We start from the raw sequence: 19,563 nt of genomic DNA, 5'->3' as shown, positions 1-19,563 counted from the left end.
AACCAAAACACTAAAAGTTGGAGTATTTGGTGAACTCCTCCAAAAGATTTTTATTCTAATACTACAAATGTATTTACAACCAAACAGTAGTAAGTAAATGTACACTAAAATATATAATTTTATCACTTAAGAAACTTTTTAAAAATGTATTTAAAATACCTTTAAGTCCAGGAAGTCACATCAGTCCTACCCTACAGCCAACCTGAAACAACCCTCTAAAGGGCCTTCAATTCAGTCTACCTACCAATGTATATTGATCCAGTTCTCCTAAATCAACAAAATGCCAATGCACACTCAGATCTTTATATTAATCGTACCACAGAGGCCACACAGTCATCTGAAATATGACAAGCTGAAATTCTCATGTGTAGAAAATTAAAGATTCAGGAATATTACATTAAGGTGCATGCTGTAAATATGTGTTACAAGAGGTGTTCTGGCATGAAAGGCCATAACCAGAAATAAATGAGGATTTTTAGCAAAGATTTGTTCAGAATCTTAAGGATGGAGAATTTAAAACAAAGCAAAAATCTTTTGACAAAATCAAGTCATTGTTTTCTATTTCAAAGAAAAAAAATCTTGTTTTCATGACCACAAATAAATGTAAAAGAATCTGCATATTAAAAGTAGTTTGTATTTCCTTAACCCAAAGAAATAGAGTCACAAGTTCTACAAAGAGGATCACACCAACAGAATAGAAACGTGGGAGAAAAGGTCCTACTAAAAGAGAAACTTGCCACTTTTCATGCTCATTCTTCCTAGAAACGATCATTTCTATAAAATGGAGGAACCAAAGATACAAGAATTCCACATGAAGAGTACAGTGTGAACTGATTTAAAACACTATAAATTTTGTAAAAACAGAAAAAGAGAAAGAACTAAAGAGAAAGAAGAAATCCTTTTAGCTCACAAACTTTTCCCCTATTAAGAATTTATTGATTAGCTCACTGGTTGTAACAAAGGTACAACTGTGGTAGAAAATTGGCAGAGAGGGAGGTTGGATGTTTGTGGGGGTAGGGGATGTATGGGAACACCCTGTACTTTCAACTCAATTTTACTGTAAATCTAAAACTATTCTGAATGATAAAGTATTTTTTAAACTGCCAAAATATAATTTAAAAAATAATTTGTGGCATAAACTCGCCAACATGAAGTATTCATATTAGAAATTATGAATCTTAAAAGGGTTCACAACAAATGTCATAACCAGTTAGAAAACTAAGTTGCCCTTGTAAACATTTTTTGTTTTTTCATTCCATTTTTCTACTCAGTCCAAGAGTATTAACAGAATCATTCATATCAAGCTTAAAATATAAAAAATCCAGAATTGTATTTAATAAATTTATTTATATTAAAGGAAATTTTTTAAAATAAAAGACTATAACTTCAATCATTCTTCTAAGAGTAGCCTCAGCATCTCCTCAGGAAATGAATCAATCCTTGCTGGCCAGCTGCCAGTATTCCTAAAACCACTCTCTCAAATATTCTAGATGGTCATGTGTGAGAAGCTACTAGCACTCTATTAAGCTAGGTCCTACGGAGATAAGTAGTAAATTTAATCAGACCTCAGACATGTTCTTCTTTTAACCCCCAATGGCACATGGAAAATTTTTTAAATGCAATCTTAAATCCACACTTGCCAAAAGGAAAAGGCACATGAAAATACTCTGTGATGCCACTAATCTGGAGATTTTTATTGCAACTGGAATTTCAATACAGACAAAAATAGATTTTATTCTAAATGAGTATTATTAATTATATATTACAGTCTATCAAATATACTAACTATAAGCATACCATTTTGAAAAATTAAAGTTCCAGTGATATTCTGAACATTGTATTAGAAGAAAACAGATTTTTTATAATACTATAACAATCATTTCAAATACTGTTATTAAGGATTCTTAATACTTTCGAAACTCAATAGAATGTACCTTCCACAGCTAGAAGGAATAAGAAAGACAATCACCACGGTTTACTTAAAAGTCCTCTAAATTTGTCAACCACCTTTTATTTTTATTTTTATTTACCATCTGTAATCTACCACCATCACATTGGTGGAAATAATTGCTCTGGTAAGTGAAATACAGATTAAATAAATTCATTTCCTGCTTCAGGCATTGTAGTAGGGACTTTACATGTAATATTCCTAATCTTCGCAATGGTCCTAAATAGATTATCTCTCTATTTCATATAAAAGAAAACTCAAGCTTACAAAGATTTATGCAACTTGTACCCAAATCCAAGTAGGTAGTAAGTGAAAGATGTAAAAATTGAAACTTATGTTTAGCTCCAAATCTGTGTTCTTTCCACCATAACATTTTACTGACATTATTAAATGTATTGGTTTTCCAACACAATCTTCTTTCTGCTTTAAAATATAGGCAATAAGCTAAAACCACTAATTACATATCTTCTTCATGAAAAATATACCATTACTTACTAGAAAGCCAATTATTAAATAAAATTTAAGTCCTGTAATTTAATACAGAATGATTAGTGATCTAGACATTTTCAAAACTTTTAATTTCAAGGAGTATATAATCATAATGTCTAGGAAATAGCTTTTTTTTCTACCAGCTTATCTTGCTGGTAGCAATGAATGTCCAGTTTAAGCAATTTTTCATTTCCTTCTTCTCTGCCTTAAACATAAAATAGTTTACGAAAGTGATATGTGATCCTACAATCATATTTTAGTCATAATGATCAACAACATTTAAAAGCATCAATGATGTTTTCCTACAGTGGTTCTTCAGTGTCTACAGTTACAATTTGTTTGCAAATCATGCAATAGTTTTAGTTATAATTCAATTACAGAATTGCAGACGGATAAAAGGTAAAAAAGAACATGTACTTTGTGAACAGAGAGAAAGATAAATGAATCAATAATACAAGAGGTTGATGGTGGCACACAGGTTCAAAACGCCAAGGACAAATAAACATTATTCTGACTAAACAATAAACTAACCACTTGCAAGTTACCTTTCGTTAAGTTTCATTTATTTAAAAAAAATTTGTGTTACTGTGTTTTATAGAAAACTGTAAGAATCATGGATACAAATGATACTTGCTAGTTCAATTCTAAAATAAAGAAGATGACAACTTTTTTAACTTAAATTCAGTAAGACAAAAAAATTTTATTTATTAGTATCAATAAACTTAAAAATGTAAAAATTCTATTTACACAGCAGTCTTAGAAGTGTTTTTCACCTAATTCAAATAAGCACAATGATCCTGACTTAAATCATGACATTGTTAAGCTTAAAAGATTAATAAAATATGTATCGATCTAATTAGATAATACAAAGAAAAATAACTACTTTGTGGTTAAAATATTATTATATTACATATGATGATTCCCCCAAATAATAATCCTAAAACAATATTGAACAAAGTCATTAAATTAAAAGGTTTTGGTCAAAAGCTTCTTCAAGGTATAATTCTCATCATTTCTTACCTTAAATTGGTAAAATATACATATGTATATATTTAAAATACAGTAGATTTCATATTTAATTTTGGTAGGCACAGTAACCTTTTGTAACCTTTCTTAGGGAACACTGACCCCTAAAGGTTCTAAATTTAAATAAGTTTCACAATTTTCTAAATTTAACCGGTATCCAGACCTCATTTTTACCTACATAATTGCAAGTATGTATACTTAGGGCAGACATATTTACCTGTAAATAATATGTAAACTGTTTGCAAAGAATTGCTGTATGCTATAAAATAACTAGACCATGTATCTGCTAATAAAAATCCCAACATTAATTTAAGAAATGATCAGGAATTTATAACAGTATTCCAAATAATTATTCATATGAGATTTATGATCCCTATGTCTTTTTTCTTACAGTTATGTATATAAGTAAATGCAAAACAGGGCTAAACAACCAATAATATAACAACAACTCATTATTTCAGAGGGTATAAACTCCTTTGATTATGACATTTCATTTTTTTCTTTTTTTTTTTCAAAAGAGAACCCTTAAATAGAAGTTTTCACAAAAAGGCAAAACATCACTTACCCTTTAAAAGGCCTGAAGATGGTAACACATTTTTTTCTGGGAATATATGTTTATTCACACACACATTGTTTTTATCAACTTACAAACTACATTCATTCAGGACTGTTTTTTCAACTATTAAAAGAAACGTGGGGCTAGATACAGTTGTTTTGCCTGTCATCCCAGTGCTTTGGGAGTCTGAGGCAGGAGAACTGCTCGAGGCTAGGAGTTTGGGACCAGCCTGGACAACACAGTGAGACCCCCTACCTCTACAAGCCATTTAAAAAAAAAAATTAGCCAGGTGCAGTGACTCATGCCTGTAGTCCAAGCTACTCAGAAGGCTGAGGAAGGAGGACTGCTTGAGCCCAGGAATTCAAGGTTACAGTGGGCCATGATCATACTACTGCATTCCAGCAAAGATGACAGAGTGAGACTGTTTTTAAAAAAAAAAAAAAAGAAGAACTTGGGTTTATTTTGTAGATGTCATCACCCAGCCCACCTACCAACCTCAGCTTTCCATTTTCCAAAATGTCTACAATGACAAAAACAAAGAAAACATAAACGGTTATATATGTTACATTATCAATCTTATCAGTTCTTTGACTTAAAATATTTCAGAAGTGTTTCTACAGTAAAGCTAGGAAAAGAATGGCCACTTCAGCACTCTTTATAATGAAATTTATAAGATGAAATAAAACCATTATCTGTGTAATACAAGTTTTAATTAACTCAATTTTTTTTAATTAGTAAAATTATACTAAATAAAATAACTATTCAAAGGAACTGACTAAGAACATTTATGTAAGGTAGCTTTGAAGTAATCTGTGATTTAAGATAAATCCCATGAACCCTGCCATCAGGGAGATGACGATGTGAGATTTTACTGTTTAAACATATCTGTTATCACAAGACTCAAAAGTTAAAATATTTGTGTTTGTTTCCTAATATTATTTATTTATTTATTGAGACAGAGTCTCCCTCTGTTGCCCAGGCTGGAGTGTGATGGTATGATCTCTGCTCACTTCAACCTCTGCCACTGGAGTTCAAGTGATTCTCCCGCCTCAGACTCCCGAGTAGCTGGGATTACAGGTGTGCGCCACCACACCCAGCTAAATTTTGTATTTTTAGTAGAGACAGGATTTCGCCATGTTGATCAGGCTTGTCTCGAACTCCTGATTTCAAGTGACCCACCTGCCTTGGCCTCCCAAAGTGCTGGGATTACAGGCATAAGCCACCGCATCTGACCTTTTTCCTAATAATGTTTAGTAACAGATCCTTATAAATGGGAATGTCTTATTCCTCTTTCCAATGTCAAAAGATGCCTGTAAAATGTGAATTTTCTTAATGCTGTATCAGTCATGTCTGCTGTAGTCTGTGCCTACTGTAAAGTGTCTACGCATCTGTATCTTCAACCATAAAACTTTCCTTTTCGTAAGTATCCCAGAGCTTCATCAGTTCCTTCCTTGACATCCTTCCTGATTATTGGACATTTATCAGCAGTACTCCCTCTACAGTCTCTATCTCTTTAGATATATTAAAAATAACTCCTTTCACTCCTTAAAGATTGTTTGGTCTCTAATTTGAACATGACTCTTACAGCAATACGATGTGTGAATGAGAAACACAACAAATGCATCATTATTTGCTTCTTTTTTCTTTTTACATAAATTGAGTAAAATGCTTTTGAGCTGTTAAGAGTATCTACTTACTTACTCAAATAAATGAATAAACATAGCTATAACAAATTAGCTCCTAACTTCATACCAATACATTCTTATCCACAATTTGAATATAGAGAGCACACCAAAATTAAGTGTCACATAGTACATGCACTATTAACTTTGCACAAAAAAACCTTTAACTATCTTACCCAGATATTATATATTATTGTTTTACATAGAATTAAATCAGCTGTCTGGATTCTAAACTCATAATAAGCAGCCTAGTGTGACAAATAAAAAGGGAAATTACTAATGATGGGTACAAACAGCAGGAAAATTTGCAACGGTATAAACATCAAAAACAAAATGCAGAAATCAGAAAAAGGCACTCAGATCTTTCTATCCCTCAAAAGAATATATAATTGCTAACTTATTCAGTACAATGATTATAGAATGGTCCTCAAAATGGACTTTAACCTTCAAAAAAGGATAAAATGTAGCTGGACTATGCTGAACAGGAGCCCTGTTGGGGAAGGGGAACCAAAAAAGGAAGAGATGCATACAGTGTTTTAATAAGAATCCTATTTTTTAAATTATAATGTGAGGAAATTTTAAAAGATGTACATAAAGGTTTAAGTTTTCAAATATATGTAATATCACATTCAGAAAGAATCATTTCCCAAGGATTCCAAATTTTCAACATTTTACTGTAATAGATCTTAAATATCTCTCGCCCCCTCCTTTATGTGTGCTGCTCTTATCTGTCTGTCTGTCCATCCATCTATCTACCCATCCACCTATCCATTTATCCATCCATCCATCCATCCATCCATCCATCCATCCATTCATCCTTCCTTCCTGCCATTTGTTTTTCAGGCCATCTCTCAGTCTGTCTCTGTCTTCAGACTGTCTTTCAAATTGTATCTGTCTCTGACTGTTCTCTGCCTCTCAGGCTGTGTTCCTCCACATGTGCATACCTGTGGAGTAATCTTCTTCTCTGTCTCATAATGTGTCGTTAGTCTATTTTTCAGTATATGTGTCTTCTGATCTATGTCCCTTTCACTCTGTCTGCATATAATACATGTATGTCCCTGCATTCTCATCTAGTTCTCATCTCCCTTACTTTATGTATGTCTCTTTCTCTGGTAGACTTTTCTTTTTCATTCTGGCATTTCTCTCTCTCTTTGTGAGAAGATATATATATATATATGTATCTTGTCTCTTTCACTATATGTCTGAAAGAGACATATCTTGTCTCTTTCACTATATATGTCCCTTGTCTGTATGTACGTCTCTTTCTCTGTATCTGTCCTCATCTCATGCCTGTGTCTCTATCACTCTCAGTGTGTCTCTTTTTTTTCTCTCTCCCTCACTATACATCTGTCTTTTTCTCACCAAGCCTCTCTTACTGTGGTATTTCTCTTTCTCTATGAGTCTCTGTGTATGCTTCTCTTTCTGTGCACCTCCAGGTGTGTGTCTGTGCCTCTATGTGTTTCCCTCTTCAAGTATCTTCCTTCCTGTGTCTCTTTCTCTGAGGATCTCCTTCTCTGTGTGTTTCTTTCTCTGAATGTGGCTCCGTCCATCTCTGTCACAGTCATTCTCTCAGTCTCCTCTGCCTCTTTGTATGTAGGTGTGTTTCTCTTTCCTGGTGTGTCTTTTTTTTTCTCCCTCTCTCAATGTCTTTTCTGTGTCTCCTTCTCTGTGTGCATGTGTGTGTCCCTTTCTCTCTGTGTGTATGTCTCTTTTCTCTGTGTGTCTTTCTTTCTATCTCTTTCATAATCCCTGGGTCTCTGTGTGCATGTTTTGTGTGTGTGTGTGTGCATGCTTGTCTACCTCTGTCTAATATATTGGTTAGAATAAACACACTTCACTCAGTGCCTTGAACTAGCACAACACCTGGGGCTTGGTATTAATACCTTAAAAGTCCTTACCTTTTGACCAGTTCTCCATTTGTATTTCTGTTCTTGTTTGCTCTGGCAATGTCTCTGGTTTTTGCTCCAAGATTTGCAGCTAAAATAAAGTCAACTCTAGATAAATAAACTGAAAACAATATATCAGAACACACCTAAACCTTACCTTTGTTTAACAGAGAATTTACAGAATAAATGGTTTTCTAAAACATTTATAATGGGACAATTAACTGAGAATTTCAACAGGCGAAATTAAATCTTTTCTCAGAAAAGGTTCTTTTCTTCACACTTATATTTTAGTATATACAGTTCAGGTTAAGCTTTTAGACATTCATGCTGATTTGGGTAGAGAACCATTTAATTTATTTAAATGAAATATTCTCCAACTATAATTTTAAGCATTTAAGAAAATACATTTTACTTTATTTGCCATAAATTTTATACCAAACATTTCAAATTTACTGATTTGAATTTACTGTGTATATATTCATATAGATTACTTTTATAAATTTTACTTACAAAAGAAATTCAAGAATACTACTCTAATTTTAAAAAATATAAAGACCATCACTAACTTGTGGAATTACTGATACTCCTCTCTCTTATTTGTTTTCGTAGTAAACATGATAAAACACTATGCGAGTGTTTTGTTTTTTTTATGCTTTTAAGGAGAATAAAATTAGATTTACCTCACAGATAGAACCCTGCGTTCTTTAAAAAGTCCTCAAATAAAGCTGTAGTAAGCTTCTCCTTTTCCAATTTTCTCTAAATATGTTGATTTGGAGTTGGCAATCTTTTTCTAAGTTTCTCATTTACTTTTGGATTAGCTGAAAATATAGGAAGTTATTAATATCAAAGAAATATGTTCCAGTCAATGAAGCCATTTCCCTACATATTGCCCAAAAAGGTTAATAATAATTGCAGTATTTTAATAAGAGATTCATATACCAAGACATGTAGAAAATACAGTCTTTAATAACCTCTGGAGTATTTTAAAACATGTCTTACAGGCCTTAATGTGCTTAGTAATATACTATTTAAAACCATAATTTTATCCCTCTGCAATATACAGTCACTCTTCCTCATCATTTACCCAGCTAATGAATGCCAGCAATTAGTAAAATGTAATCCCATTGCACAATCATTTTAATGCTTTTAGCACTCAGAAAAGTAAACACCAAATTAATACTGCTCAAGCCATATCAGATCCTAGTTGGAAGCAAGCAATTATAGTTCAGCTCCTCAGGTGTAATTAAATGATTGGAATGATTTAGTTCCATAAATGCAAGTTAATTCATAAGCAAGCAACAAATATACTGGGAGTAATTACAAGAAACATTGACAGTCTAAGCAGGGCAAATTTTTTTATAAGCCTGATGTAGTAAAATGCTGCCCTCTCCTGGGCATTTAAAGGAATAACTCAGAGTCAAAAAAATTCCACAAAACCCAACTTTTAGAAAGCCTCTAGACAAAATAACCAATATATCGATTTGATTCCATGACTTATAACAAAAATCTAAATTAATACCTATATTATGATAATTTATGGACACTGAGATAGTTAATGATTCGTCCAATAAAGCTCTGAGTCCCAAACTACATCTATTTTATATAGGCAATTTCTACACTTTTAATGAAATCAAATAATGCTTATGACAGACTGCAAGTGAAACTTCTAGTACCCAATGAGACTGCCAGTCAATACCTCTGTTCTCTCAATGGCAAAGTGTAACTTGACTGTTATGGATAATAACTAAACTATGCTTTTATACGTAGTAAAATATGCATGGAAAATGTAAAACAAAATATTCAATACTATTGTGACTTTACATAATGATCTAAAACTAATTTTTTAATAAACTTCAATAATCAAAACAAAAACCTGAGTACTCTTATAACTCTCATTATAGGCATATTTCAAAATGTAAAGAGTACTAAGTACTACACAAAAATGCATTCTGTTTTAGGTCATCCCCAACATTCTACCTTCTTAGGCTAAAATTCAGGACAAATGTACTTACATACTAACTACTCAAGTGGTCCATAACATTTCAGACTAAACTTTCAGAAGCTTATTTATTATACTCTTAAGTTATGTTATAACCAATAAGCCTGTGTTAAAAATATGTATTAGTAGCCTTAAACCCAAACAGTATCATCCCATTGCCTTTCTGTAATTTGCACATGTTCTCTGACAAAATATTGCAATTAACACAATAAATGTTTACTTCTTCAAAAAATGCAAATGGTCCTTGGCAGAAGATAATGCTTAACACTACACCAATATTTTTGCAGACAGAGAGACCAATAAATTAATGTTCTTTAAATTTGCTTTTAAGTGCATTAAAATAACCACACTCTAAGTCATAACCAGCACAAACTATAAAATAAAAAAATCAAAATATTAAAAAGTCTGTCACTAAGTTTAAAATGTACAGCACATTTGCTTTGCCCTTGATGTCACAGTCTTATTTTTCAATTCATATCTTGTACACTGTAAGTTAATTGCTTTTGGAAAGTACTTATTATTCATGTAAAAATTAATGTGCCAATGTGTTTAAATCCTCTTAAATGACCATTCATGCATCTTTCTTCTTTAAGTACCAATGAAATCTGTCAAAAGACATCAATGCAAAATGGTCTTAAAGGAAAGTTCTAATAGAGATTTTTTTTTCTGCTAACACAAGATTTTCATATTCACCAACTTTACTTAAATTCCATTAATTTTTTAAGCTACTTTTAATAAATTCACCAAGTAAAATTTTTAGGCCTCATAGTCTGTCATTTGTGTTCCAGCTGACATTATGAATATTAATAACAGTGTTATCCTGATTAAATAGGCTTCATATGAAATCCCTGTGAATCCTATAGCTCAGACATCTCATTTTTCCAACTCTTTATGAATTTGGATTCAGACATTAAACTGGAAAAATGTTAAAAAACAGATTTAGTGACACATTTGCATATTCAGCAAAAATTAGATGTTTTAATGATTCAAACAATTAAAACATATCTACATATAATAGGAGAAGATTTCTGTAAACATGCAACATATTTATACTTCCATCTTTTTTAGGACAAAGGATTAAGACTAATAAAATACTACTTTCTGTCCTTACCTTAAAGATTTGATATCAAGAATTTGTTTTCGGTCAAAAATTATATATTCACATTAAAACTAGTGGGATGATTTTACAGTAGACAATCAGATAAATTGGGTTTCTTAATCCAAATGCTAACTTATTACTTTACAGACAAAACATAAAAATTACGTTATTACTAATCTACACCAGGTTCAAGAGGCAACGTAAAATCAATTTCCAGCTAAAGTTTGTTTATAAGTTGGATGGAAAAAATTACCTGTTTAAAAAAAAAAAAACTCTACTATAACCAACAGAAGATATATGAGCAGCTGTTAAATTAAAATATTCTCCATAATAAATTCCTAGCCTCATTCCTCCAGGTTATTTTTAATTCTGAAAAATTTTCAGTATATAAAAAAGGAAGTGGCCGGGCATGGTGGCTCATGCCTGTAATCCCAGCACTTTGGGAGGCCGAGGCGGACAGATCACGAGGTCAGGAGATCAAGACCATCCTGGCCAACACGGTGAAACCCCATCTCTACAAAAAAAAAAATGAGCCCGGCTTGGCGGTGTGTGCCTCTAGTCCCAGCTACTCGGGAGGCTGAGGCAGGAGAATTGCTTGAACTCGGGAGATGGAGACTAAAGTGAACCAATGTTGTGCCACTGCATTCCAGCCTGGCGAGGCCCTGTCTTAAAAAAAAAAAAAAAAAAAAAAAAAAAGGAAGGAAGTGAGTCTTATTATAAAGAAGAAAAGAAAAATAATTAATAATTAAGCAACCTGCATACCCTTCTCTCTCTCCAGGTACATAGGAATCTCAATATATCTGATAAAGTTTCCTACATGCACTCATCAAAAAAAGTAGGTTGAAAAAATTTAAACAAACATCCCTACGCTCTCAAATGTGACTTGACTCTCCTATTTACTCAGCATTAAAACACTTCATGAAACAAAATTTGTTCTTTGACCAGTCTGAAATTTCTAATCTGCCTAAAAAATTGTAAGTAATTCTGACATTTACCCTTTAAAATTAAATAATGCCTTTTTGACAGAGAAGCATTTAAAAAATGGGATTTCATTCCCCAATGTAACGGTATCCAGAATTTTAAAAAACATTTTAAATAGGAGATGCTCTTCCTACCTTCCTCCACAAAAGCCACACTTCACCAAACGTTTTCAGCTGACTTTGGTTTATGCCACATTTTTCATATTTTCTTAGCTTAATCACAAATTTGTGTAAATTGAATCCAAGTATCAAACTAGAGATCATTTACAATACTTCATTTTATCCAACTGTAATTTCAGAAAAACTCTGAATTTTGTATTTTCTAGCTTGAGAAATGCTGATAATTTCTGCATTAAAACAGTTTCATAAAAATGAAAGCATGCTATTTCAGAGAGCCAAATATTTTATCACACAACACAATATAAGCACATATCCTACTATTGGATTTTCATCTTATTATACAAAAGACTCAAAAATTTATGGCCCGTGACACATTCTCTCCCTAAAAGAATCTCTTTCACCCACTGTGCCTACTCCTTACGAAGCTCCAGACAACTCAAGTTCCTCAGAGCTATGAAAAGCAAGAAGAGGTTCAGGAAGAAAGGGTAAGGGATAATAGTGGCCCTGTACCACAGCTCTACAAATTTAAAAGGCATATATTTAAATTATTTGACCCCACAGTTCCATTACTAAAATATTTACAAAATATGTAAGATATATTTTATGTACAAAGATATTCATTGAAGCAGTTTTACTCATAAGAACAAAAATTCATGCTCCAGTCATGCTGGTCTTCTTTCCGTTCTTCGAACACACCAACCTTATTCTTACCTCAGAGCTTTTATCTTGCTATTATACTCTATGCCTAGAATTCTCTCTTCTAGATCTCTAAGCCATTTTTCTCATTATGCAGGCCTTGCTCAAAAGTCATCTCTTATAAAGGTTTTGCCTGGCCATCCCATCTAAAGTAGAAACTCTTTTCTCATCACATTACCTGCACTACTGCCTTCATGAAACTGATTTGTTTAGATTTTATTTCATTGTTTTTTGATATATCTCAGCAACTTACATGGAAACAGGGCCCTTGATTTTCTCCTCCATCTCTGCATCCTTAGAAGAGTATTTGGCATAAAATATGGACTCAGTAAACATTTGATGAACAGACAGGTGGATGGACAGACAGGTGGAGGGACATGACTAGCAGGAAACTAGAACTAACATAAATGTCCATCAATAGAAAATTGGTATAAATAAAATGTGGCTCAACCATATGGAAAACCTATATGGTTTATACCACAAATGCAAGAGATCTATATATACTATGTGTATACTATGAGTCAGACATTATTATAGGAGTTAGACATAAAATGGTGAATAAGACAAATAGATTTCCTATACAAATATATCCTTGGTCAAAACAATACAGGCACCAAGTATGGATAAACTAAAAACAGAAAAATTAAATTCACATATATGTACATGCTTGAATAGGCACATTATTTTTTTACAGAAGTATACATAAGAAACCATTACCAGTGGTTAGTCTGAAGAAAAGGCCTATGAGTTGGGGTGGGGAGATAGAGAAAATTAGGGAAAGAAACATTTATATTTCATTTTACATTTATATGTATAATTTGATTTTTTAATTGGGTGCATGTATTACTTCTAATTTAATAATTAAATATTTATAAATAATATGGAATTTAATAGGAAAACTTGAAGGACATTACATTACCACTGAGAGGCCCAAAATGAATAGAAAGAAAGTGATCTTCATGACACCCTTGAAACTTTGAAAAAACTATTATTGCCTAATTAATCTTTTATAATTATACTTTGTTATGATTGATTGCTTGCTTGCTGCCGTGTTTGCTTGGATTAACTGGACTAAAAAGTTCAAAATAAACTAATACATATGGCAAGAATTTCTTGAAATAGAGAAATTCAAAATGTAAGAAAGAGTTTCTGAGAACTAAACAAATATTTCTAAAAACCACATTTCTTAGTTCAATTAGGGACTATTTACAATTGTCTCAGAATTCAGGTGTCTAAATTCAGGAGTCTAAAGTTTAAAAAATTTATAATGAAAATAAATTGCTTTATATTATTACTTTTTTTTTTGTCTTACTGAAAAGGATTAGTCATTGCTTTTTTTTTCTTATTTTTATTTTATTATACTTTAAGTTCTAGGGTACATGTGCATAACGTGCAGGTTTGTTACATATGTATACTTGTGCCATGTTGGTGTGCTGCACTCATCAACTCGTCAGCACCCATCAATTCGTCATTTATATCAGGTATAACTCCCAATGCAATCCCTCCCCCCTCCTCCCTCCCCATGATAGGCCCCGATGTGTGATGTTCCCCTTCCCGAGTCCAAGTGATCTCATTGTTCAGTTCCCACCTATGAGTGAGAACATGCGGTGTTTGGTTTTCTCTTCTTGTGATAGTTTGCTAAGAATGATGGTTTCCAGCTGCATCCATGTCCCTACAAAGGACGCAAACTCATCCTTTTTTATGGCTGCATAGTATTCCATGGTGTATATGTGCCACATTTTCTTAATCCAGTCTGTCACAGATGGACATTTGGGTTGATTCCAAGTCTTTGCTATTGTGAATAGTGCCGCAATAAACATACGTGTGCATGTGTCTTTGTAGTAGAATAATTTATAATCCTTTGGGTATATACCCAGTAGTGGGATGGCTGGGTCATATGGTACATCTAGTTCTAGATCCTTGAGGAATTGCCATACTGTTTTCCATAATGGTTGAACTAGTTTACAATCCCACCAACAGTGTAAAAGTGTTCCTATTTCTCCACATCCTCTCCAGCACCTGTTGTTTCCTGACTTTTTAATGATTGCCATTCTAACTGGTGTGAGATGGTGTCTCATTGTGGTTTTGATTTGCATTTCTCTGATGGCCACAGAACCAAAGACAAGAACCACATGATTATCTCAATAGATGCAGAAAAGGCTTTTGACAAAATATATTATTACATTTTATGTCTATCACAGATAGTTCCCCTTTGTTTATGCTTTAGTAGTCAAAAAATTACCATCAAAAAAGACTCATTACATCCCATCATTGAAGGTCAATGTAATGGTTTCCGCCCGCCTCCCCATCCCACCCCCTCACCATCCTCCCGCACCCATAATAGAGACGAGTTCTCACTATCTTGCCCAGGTGGTCTCAAACTTCTGGACTCAAGAGATCCTCCCACTTCGGCCTCCCAAAGTGCTGGGATTATAGTCATAAGGCACCAAACCTAGCCTAATTTTATGTGTCAACCTGACTAGGCCATGGACTGGCCAGATATTTACAAGCATTATTCTAGGTGTATCTGTGAGGTTGTTTCTGGATGCGATTAACATTTGAATCAGTGTACTGGGTAAAGTGGACTGCCCTCCCTAATGTAGGTGGACCATTTAATCAGTCAAGGTCCTGAATAGAACAAAAAGGCTGACCTCTAGAAAGCAAGAGGGATCTCCTCTTGCCTTACTGCCTTCAGCTGGGACACCAGTCCTTTCCTGCCTTTAGACTATGAAATATTCACTCTTTTGGGGCTCAACCTGGCTAGTCATTAAACTGGAAATATACCATCGGCTCTCCTAGACCTCAGGCCTTCAAACTGGCACTGGAATTGCGCTGCTGGGTCTCCAGGGTCACCAGCTTTCTGACTGCAGATCCTGGGACACAGGTCAATTCCTTATAATAAACCTGTGTGTGTGTGTATGTGTGTGTGTCACCCACTGGTAGTTTCTCTAAAAAGTAACCATAAAAGGACATCAAATTAAGAGGAAATTAATACTTGGTGCTTCAAATATATGGTTTCCACATTTTCAAAATTTGGAGGATAAGACAATATACTATTTTGAATACAGCAGTAGTCTTTAGTGCCAGCTGCAAATGACACTTTGAGAATGAATATGGCACTGCAAAGCCTACTGATAAAAAGCAAAATTTTAAAACTAATATTATTTTCAGAGGGTAATCACATACCAGGATTTTCTAAAATATCCTGAAACGTTTTGCCCTAAGCAAAACTAAACTAAATCACTTAATCTAGCACAGAACAGAATATAAAAACAAAGTCAGATTATAGAATAGTTTCTCCAGGGAACAAATAGCCTGTTTGCTTAAGATCCTTGTGGGTGCCAAGTTCTGACGCAATGAAACCTTCATACAAAGGTTTACATTTCCATACAGCCAACTGAAGTTCCTGGCAAACTAAAGGTGAAAACATATTAGAGCAAGCTAAACTGATCTATAATGACAACTGTTATAAAGCAGCCATTTGAAATCAAACAAAAGAATAGCTATCAGAAAATGTCTTTCAGAAATAAAGTAAAATAATAATTTAGGTCTTTAATTCATCATATATTATAATGCTTACTAACAGATTTTTCTCAAATTGAACAAAAGCCATTTAGTGATTTTCCATATTTTCTGTAGTTTTACAATAAATACTGACAAAGAAGACCTTAACAAACAGAGGCATATACAGAAGAATAAATATATTCTAATAACAAGTTATAGTTTGAGTTTTAAACATGTAATGACAATTTTATAATTGAGCCATAATTGCATACTACACTCCAGCCTGGGCGACAGAGTAAGACATGTCTCAAAGAAACACCAAAAAACACAATATTTTATCTATGTAATTTGCTAAAATTATTGTAGCTAATCAATCCCAAAGGACAGTGCTACATGCAACCTATGTACTTCATTTTTAAAAATTTTAATATTAAAGTCAGCTTACAGGTTATAGAATACAATTACTAGAAATGAAGATTTTAAAGCTAGTAAAATAAATTAGACTTACAGTTCCAATTTCTTGTTCATTACCAAGTATGTCACAGCCTCCTCCATTCATTTTTCTGAGAAACTACAAAAGCTCATTTAATTTCTTGAGTAATTCTTAATAAATGTTTTCATTAATGAAAAGCATGTAGTAAGAATATGATCCCAAAACAGATGTTCCATAACATGGGATAAAAATGCATTGTGAAAAGAAAAAACATAAGAAGCTGAACTATATATACAAATTTCCTTGAAGAAACAATTAGTTTTATTCTTCCTGCAATTTCAGATTATAATTTCGGCTACAAATTATATGTTATACTCTTTTTTTACCACATTATAATTTCTTAGGATCCAGAAATACATGTTCAACTACAAATTTGTTTCCAAACATACATTTTTAAAAAGCTATCTCAAAATGACAAATCAACTAAGCTAAAAATATTAGCGATAAAATTAATACTAATACAGTTGCACAGTGTTCTGTCCAAGTATTAAGTAAATTAAGCAGGTCGGGTGTGGTGGCTCATGCCTGTAATCCCAGCACTTTGGGAGGCTGAGGCAGGCAGATGACGAGGTCAGGAGATCAAGACCATCCTGGCTAACAAGGTGAAACCCCGTCTCTACTAAAAATATAAAAAATTAGCTGGGCGTGGTGGTGGGTGCCTGTAGTCCCAGCTGCTCATGAGGCAGGAGAACGGCGTGAACCCAGGAGGCAAAGTTTGCAGTGAGCTGAGTGCCACTGCACTCCAGCCTGGGCGACAGAGCCAGACTCCGTCTCAAAAAAAAAAAAAAAATTAAGCAATGTATGCTACTTTTAAAAGACTTTCCAAAAGACACTGATGACTTTTCATTTTTCATTTAAAAAAAATACAAATAATACTTTTTTTTTTTTTTTTTTTTTGGATGAGTTCTCATTCTGTTGCCCAGGCTGCAGAGCAGTGATGTGATCCTGGCTCACCGCAACCTCCAGCTCCCACGCTCAAGCAATCCTCCTGCCTTGGCCTCCCGAGTAGCTGGACCACTGGTACAAGTCACCACACCCATCTATTTTTTTTTTTTCTTTGGTAGAGGTGGGGTTTCGTCATGTTGCCCAGACTGGTCTTGAACTCCTAGGCTCAAGCGATCACCAGTCTCCGCCTCCCAAAGTGTTGGGATTACAGGTGTGAGCCACTGCACCCAGCCCAGAATAGCACTTCTTTCAAGAAGGTTTCATTTCTATGATGTGGTGATTTATATAATATGATCATGATTACTACTTGCAAAATGGCTGTATGAGTAACCTGGCATTTTATATTATTAATTCTTTAAGAAAAATGTTTTCTTAAATTCAAATAAAATGAAGGGAAACCAAAACTGAATATTTATCCTGTAACAAGTATTAAAACTATTACAAAAAGACAAACATTATATGCCTCCTGAGGGAAGTTTGTATCACTAATAAGTATTATCCTGGGGTGAGAATGGGAGATGGGGGAAGAACAGCAGGATTCACAGGACAGGTAGAATATGGGATATATATGAAACAAGATTAACCAATACAAATCATGAAGGATAATTGTCAAACCTGGGTAATACATACATAGGCATTTGTGATTCTGTTTCTCTACTTTGGTGTATGTTTGCAATCGTTTATAACAAACAGTTAAAACATATATTGCAAAATAAAAGAGAACATACAGCATTTACTTTCTTGCAAAATTCACTGAATAATTATTTCACAGAAGGGAGAAGATAGTGTTTGCCTGTAAGTCTCAGCTGCTTAGGAGACCAAGGAAGGAGGATCACTTGAGTCCAAGAGTTTAAGGTTACAACGAGCTATGATCGCGCTATTGTACTCCATCCAGCCTGGGTGACAGACTGAGACTCTGTCTCTAAGAGAAGAAAAAAATTTCAAAATTTCAAAGACAAAAGCAAGCTCAAAAGCAAGGGAAATGTTCACATACCAAAACAAACCATAACAGGCAGTGAGTAGGACTTAACCAAGCAGTCCACGAGAATATTGAGACCAAACTGGCTCAAGGGTTAGAGTTCAACCACATAGATTCTCTCCTTCCTTAAATAGCAATCACATATCTCTGAGCACCTGCACAGTGTCTTAACCAGACACAAACCACCCACCAAGTTGGGTGCAAAAGTTAACTACTTAAGATCAAAACTTCAAGGTGGCACAATCACTTAAGGCCAGAAGTTCAAGATCAGCCTGAGCAACACAAGACCCAGCCTCCACAAACAACAATAAAACTTTTTAAAACAAAGTCAAAGTGGGGAGATGTTAGTAAAATAGTAGACTAGAAAAATGTATGCTCTTGTTATCCCAGAGAGAATTTTTTAAAAAGCCAAAGCAGAAACGGTCTGAACCAACTTTGCTGGAGCTATAGAAAACAAAGGTTTACAGCAACCAAAAAAATGCCAAATCAAGAAAAAGGCATCTTCAAAATGATAGCACAGTATTATATGGCTTTATTCACTTGCTCTTCCCCCATCCCCCACCCGGTGCAGTGGGAGTCCTGTACTTGAAGCAGTTCCTCCCTTTAACTAGAGGGAGCAGAGAAGACCTGACAGACAAATTGTTGTGCATGTCTGTGCAGACCTGTCTAGGGGATACTGAAGGACTGACACAAGGCACTCCTCTGTTTCTTCTAGCTCAGAACTCAGGTAAGGAAAGTGGCAGGTACTGCTTGTACAGGCTGCAAAGTGACAACAGGTCCACAGAGACCCAGGCCAAGAAATGACTGGGGGAAACATATGACAGACCATCTATGACCTGAAAGAGAAGCTGCAGCAAGACTTTCTGGGAAATTAACACAAGACCACATGACAAGCAGCCAAGTATACTGGGGAATCTAGAAAGCCAACACATGGCCAGGCAAGAGGCATGCCCAGAAAAGACCCGAGATCTTAAACTTTCACCTCAGGCTGATCCCCTGGATCAGATTAAATCTAAGGGGTAAAGGAGTGTCCCAGCACATAAGCAATTTGCAAAGACTGAAAGAGGCCCTGGCATTCCAGGAAAACTCTATAAAAACACCAGCTGAACATAAGCTAAAGGAACAGCTGTCAATGATCACACACAACAAGGAACAGTGTGT

The 19,563-nt window shown here is 34.2% G+C and overlaps 1 protein-coding gene across 5 annotated transcripts in view; it reads right to left on the bottom strand.

Moving 5' to 3' along the window:
* MIPOL1 (mirror-image polydactyly 1) overlaps positions 1 to 19,563 on the bottom strand; it is a 311,836-nt gene that overhangs the window by 251,704 nt on the left and 40,569 nt on the right. For all 5 annotated transcript variants that reach the window (XM_017859009.1, XM_017858994.1, XM_017858980.1 and 2 more), the window contains 2 exons: positions 8,268 to 8,405; positions 7,600 to 7,678 (listed from right to left, as the gene is read on the bottom strand). In XM_017859009.1, the coding sequence (XP_017714498.1) occupies positions 7,600 to 7,618 (19 nt within the window). In that variant the 5' untranslated portion in view covers positions 7,619 to 7,678; positions 8,268 to 8,405. The remainder of the gene's footprint in view (positions 1 to 7,599; positions 7,679 to 8,267; positions 8,406 to 19,563) is intronic.

This window comes from Rhinopithecus bieti, unplaced genomic scaffold (genome assembly GCF_001698545.2).
Source record: "Rhinopithecus bieti isolate Rb0 unplaced genomic scaffold, ASM169854v2 scaffold_2435, whole genome shotgun sequence".
Lineage (NCBI taxonomy): Eukaryota > Metazoa > Chordata > Mammalia > Primates > Cercopithecidae > Rhinopithecus > Rhinopithecus bieti.
The sequence above is the reverse complement of the archived record's forward strand: the minus strand, read 5'-3'. Positions and strand labels throughout refer to the sequence as shown.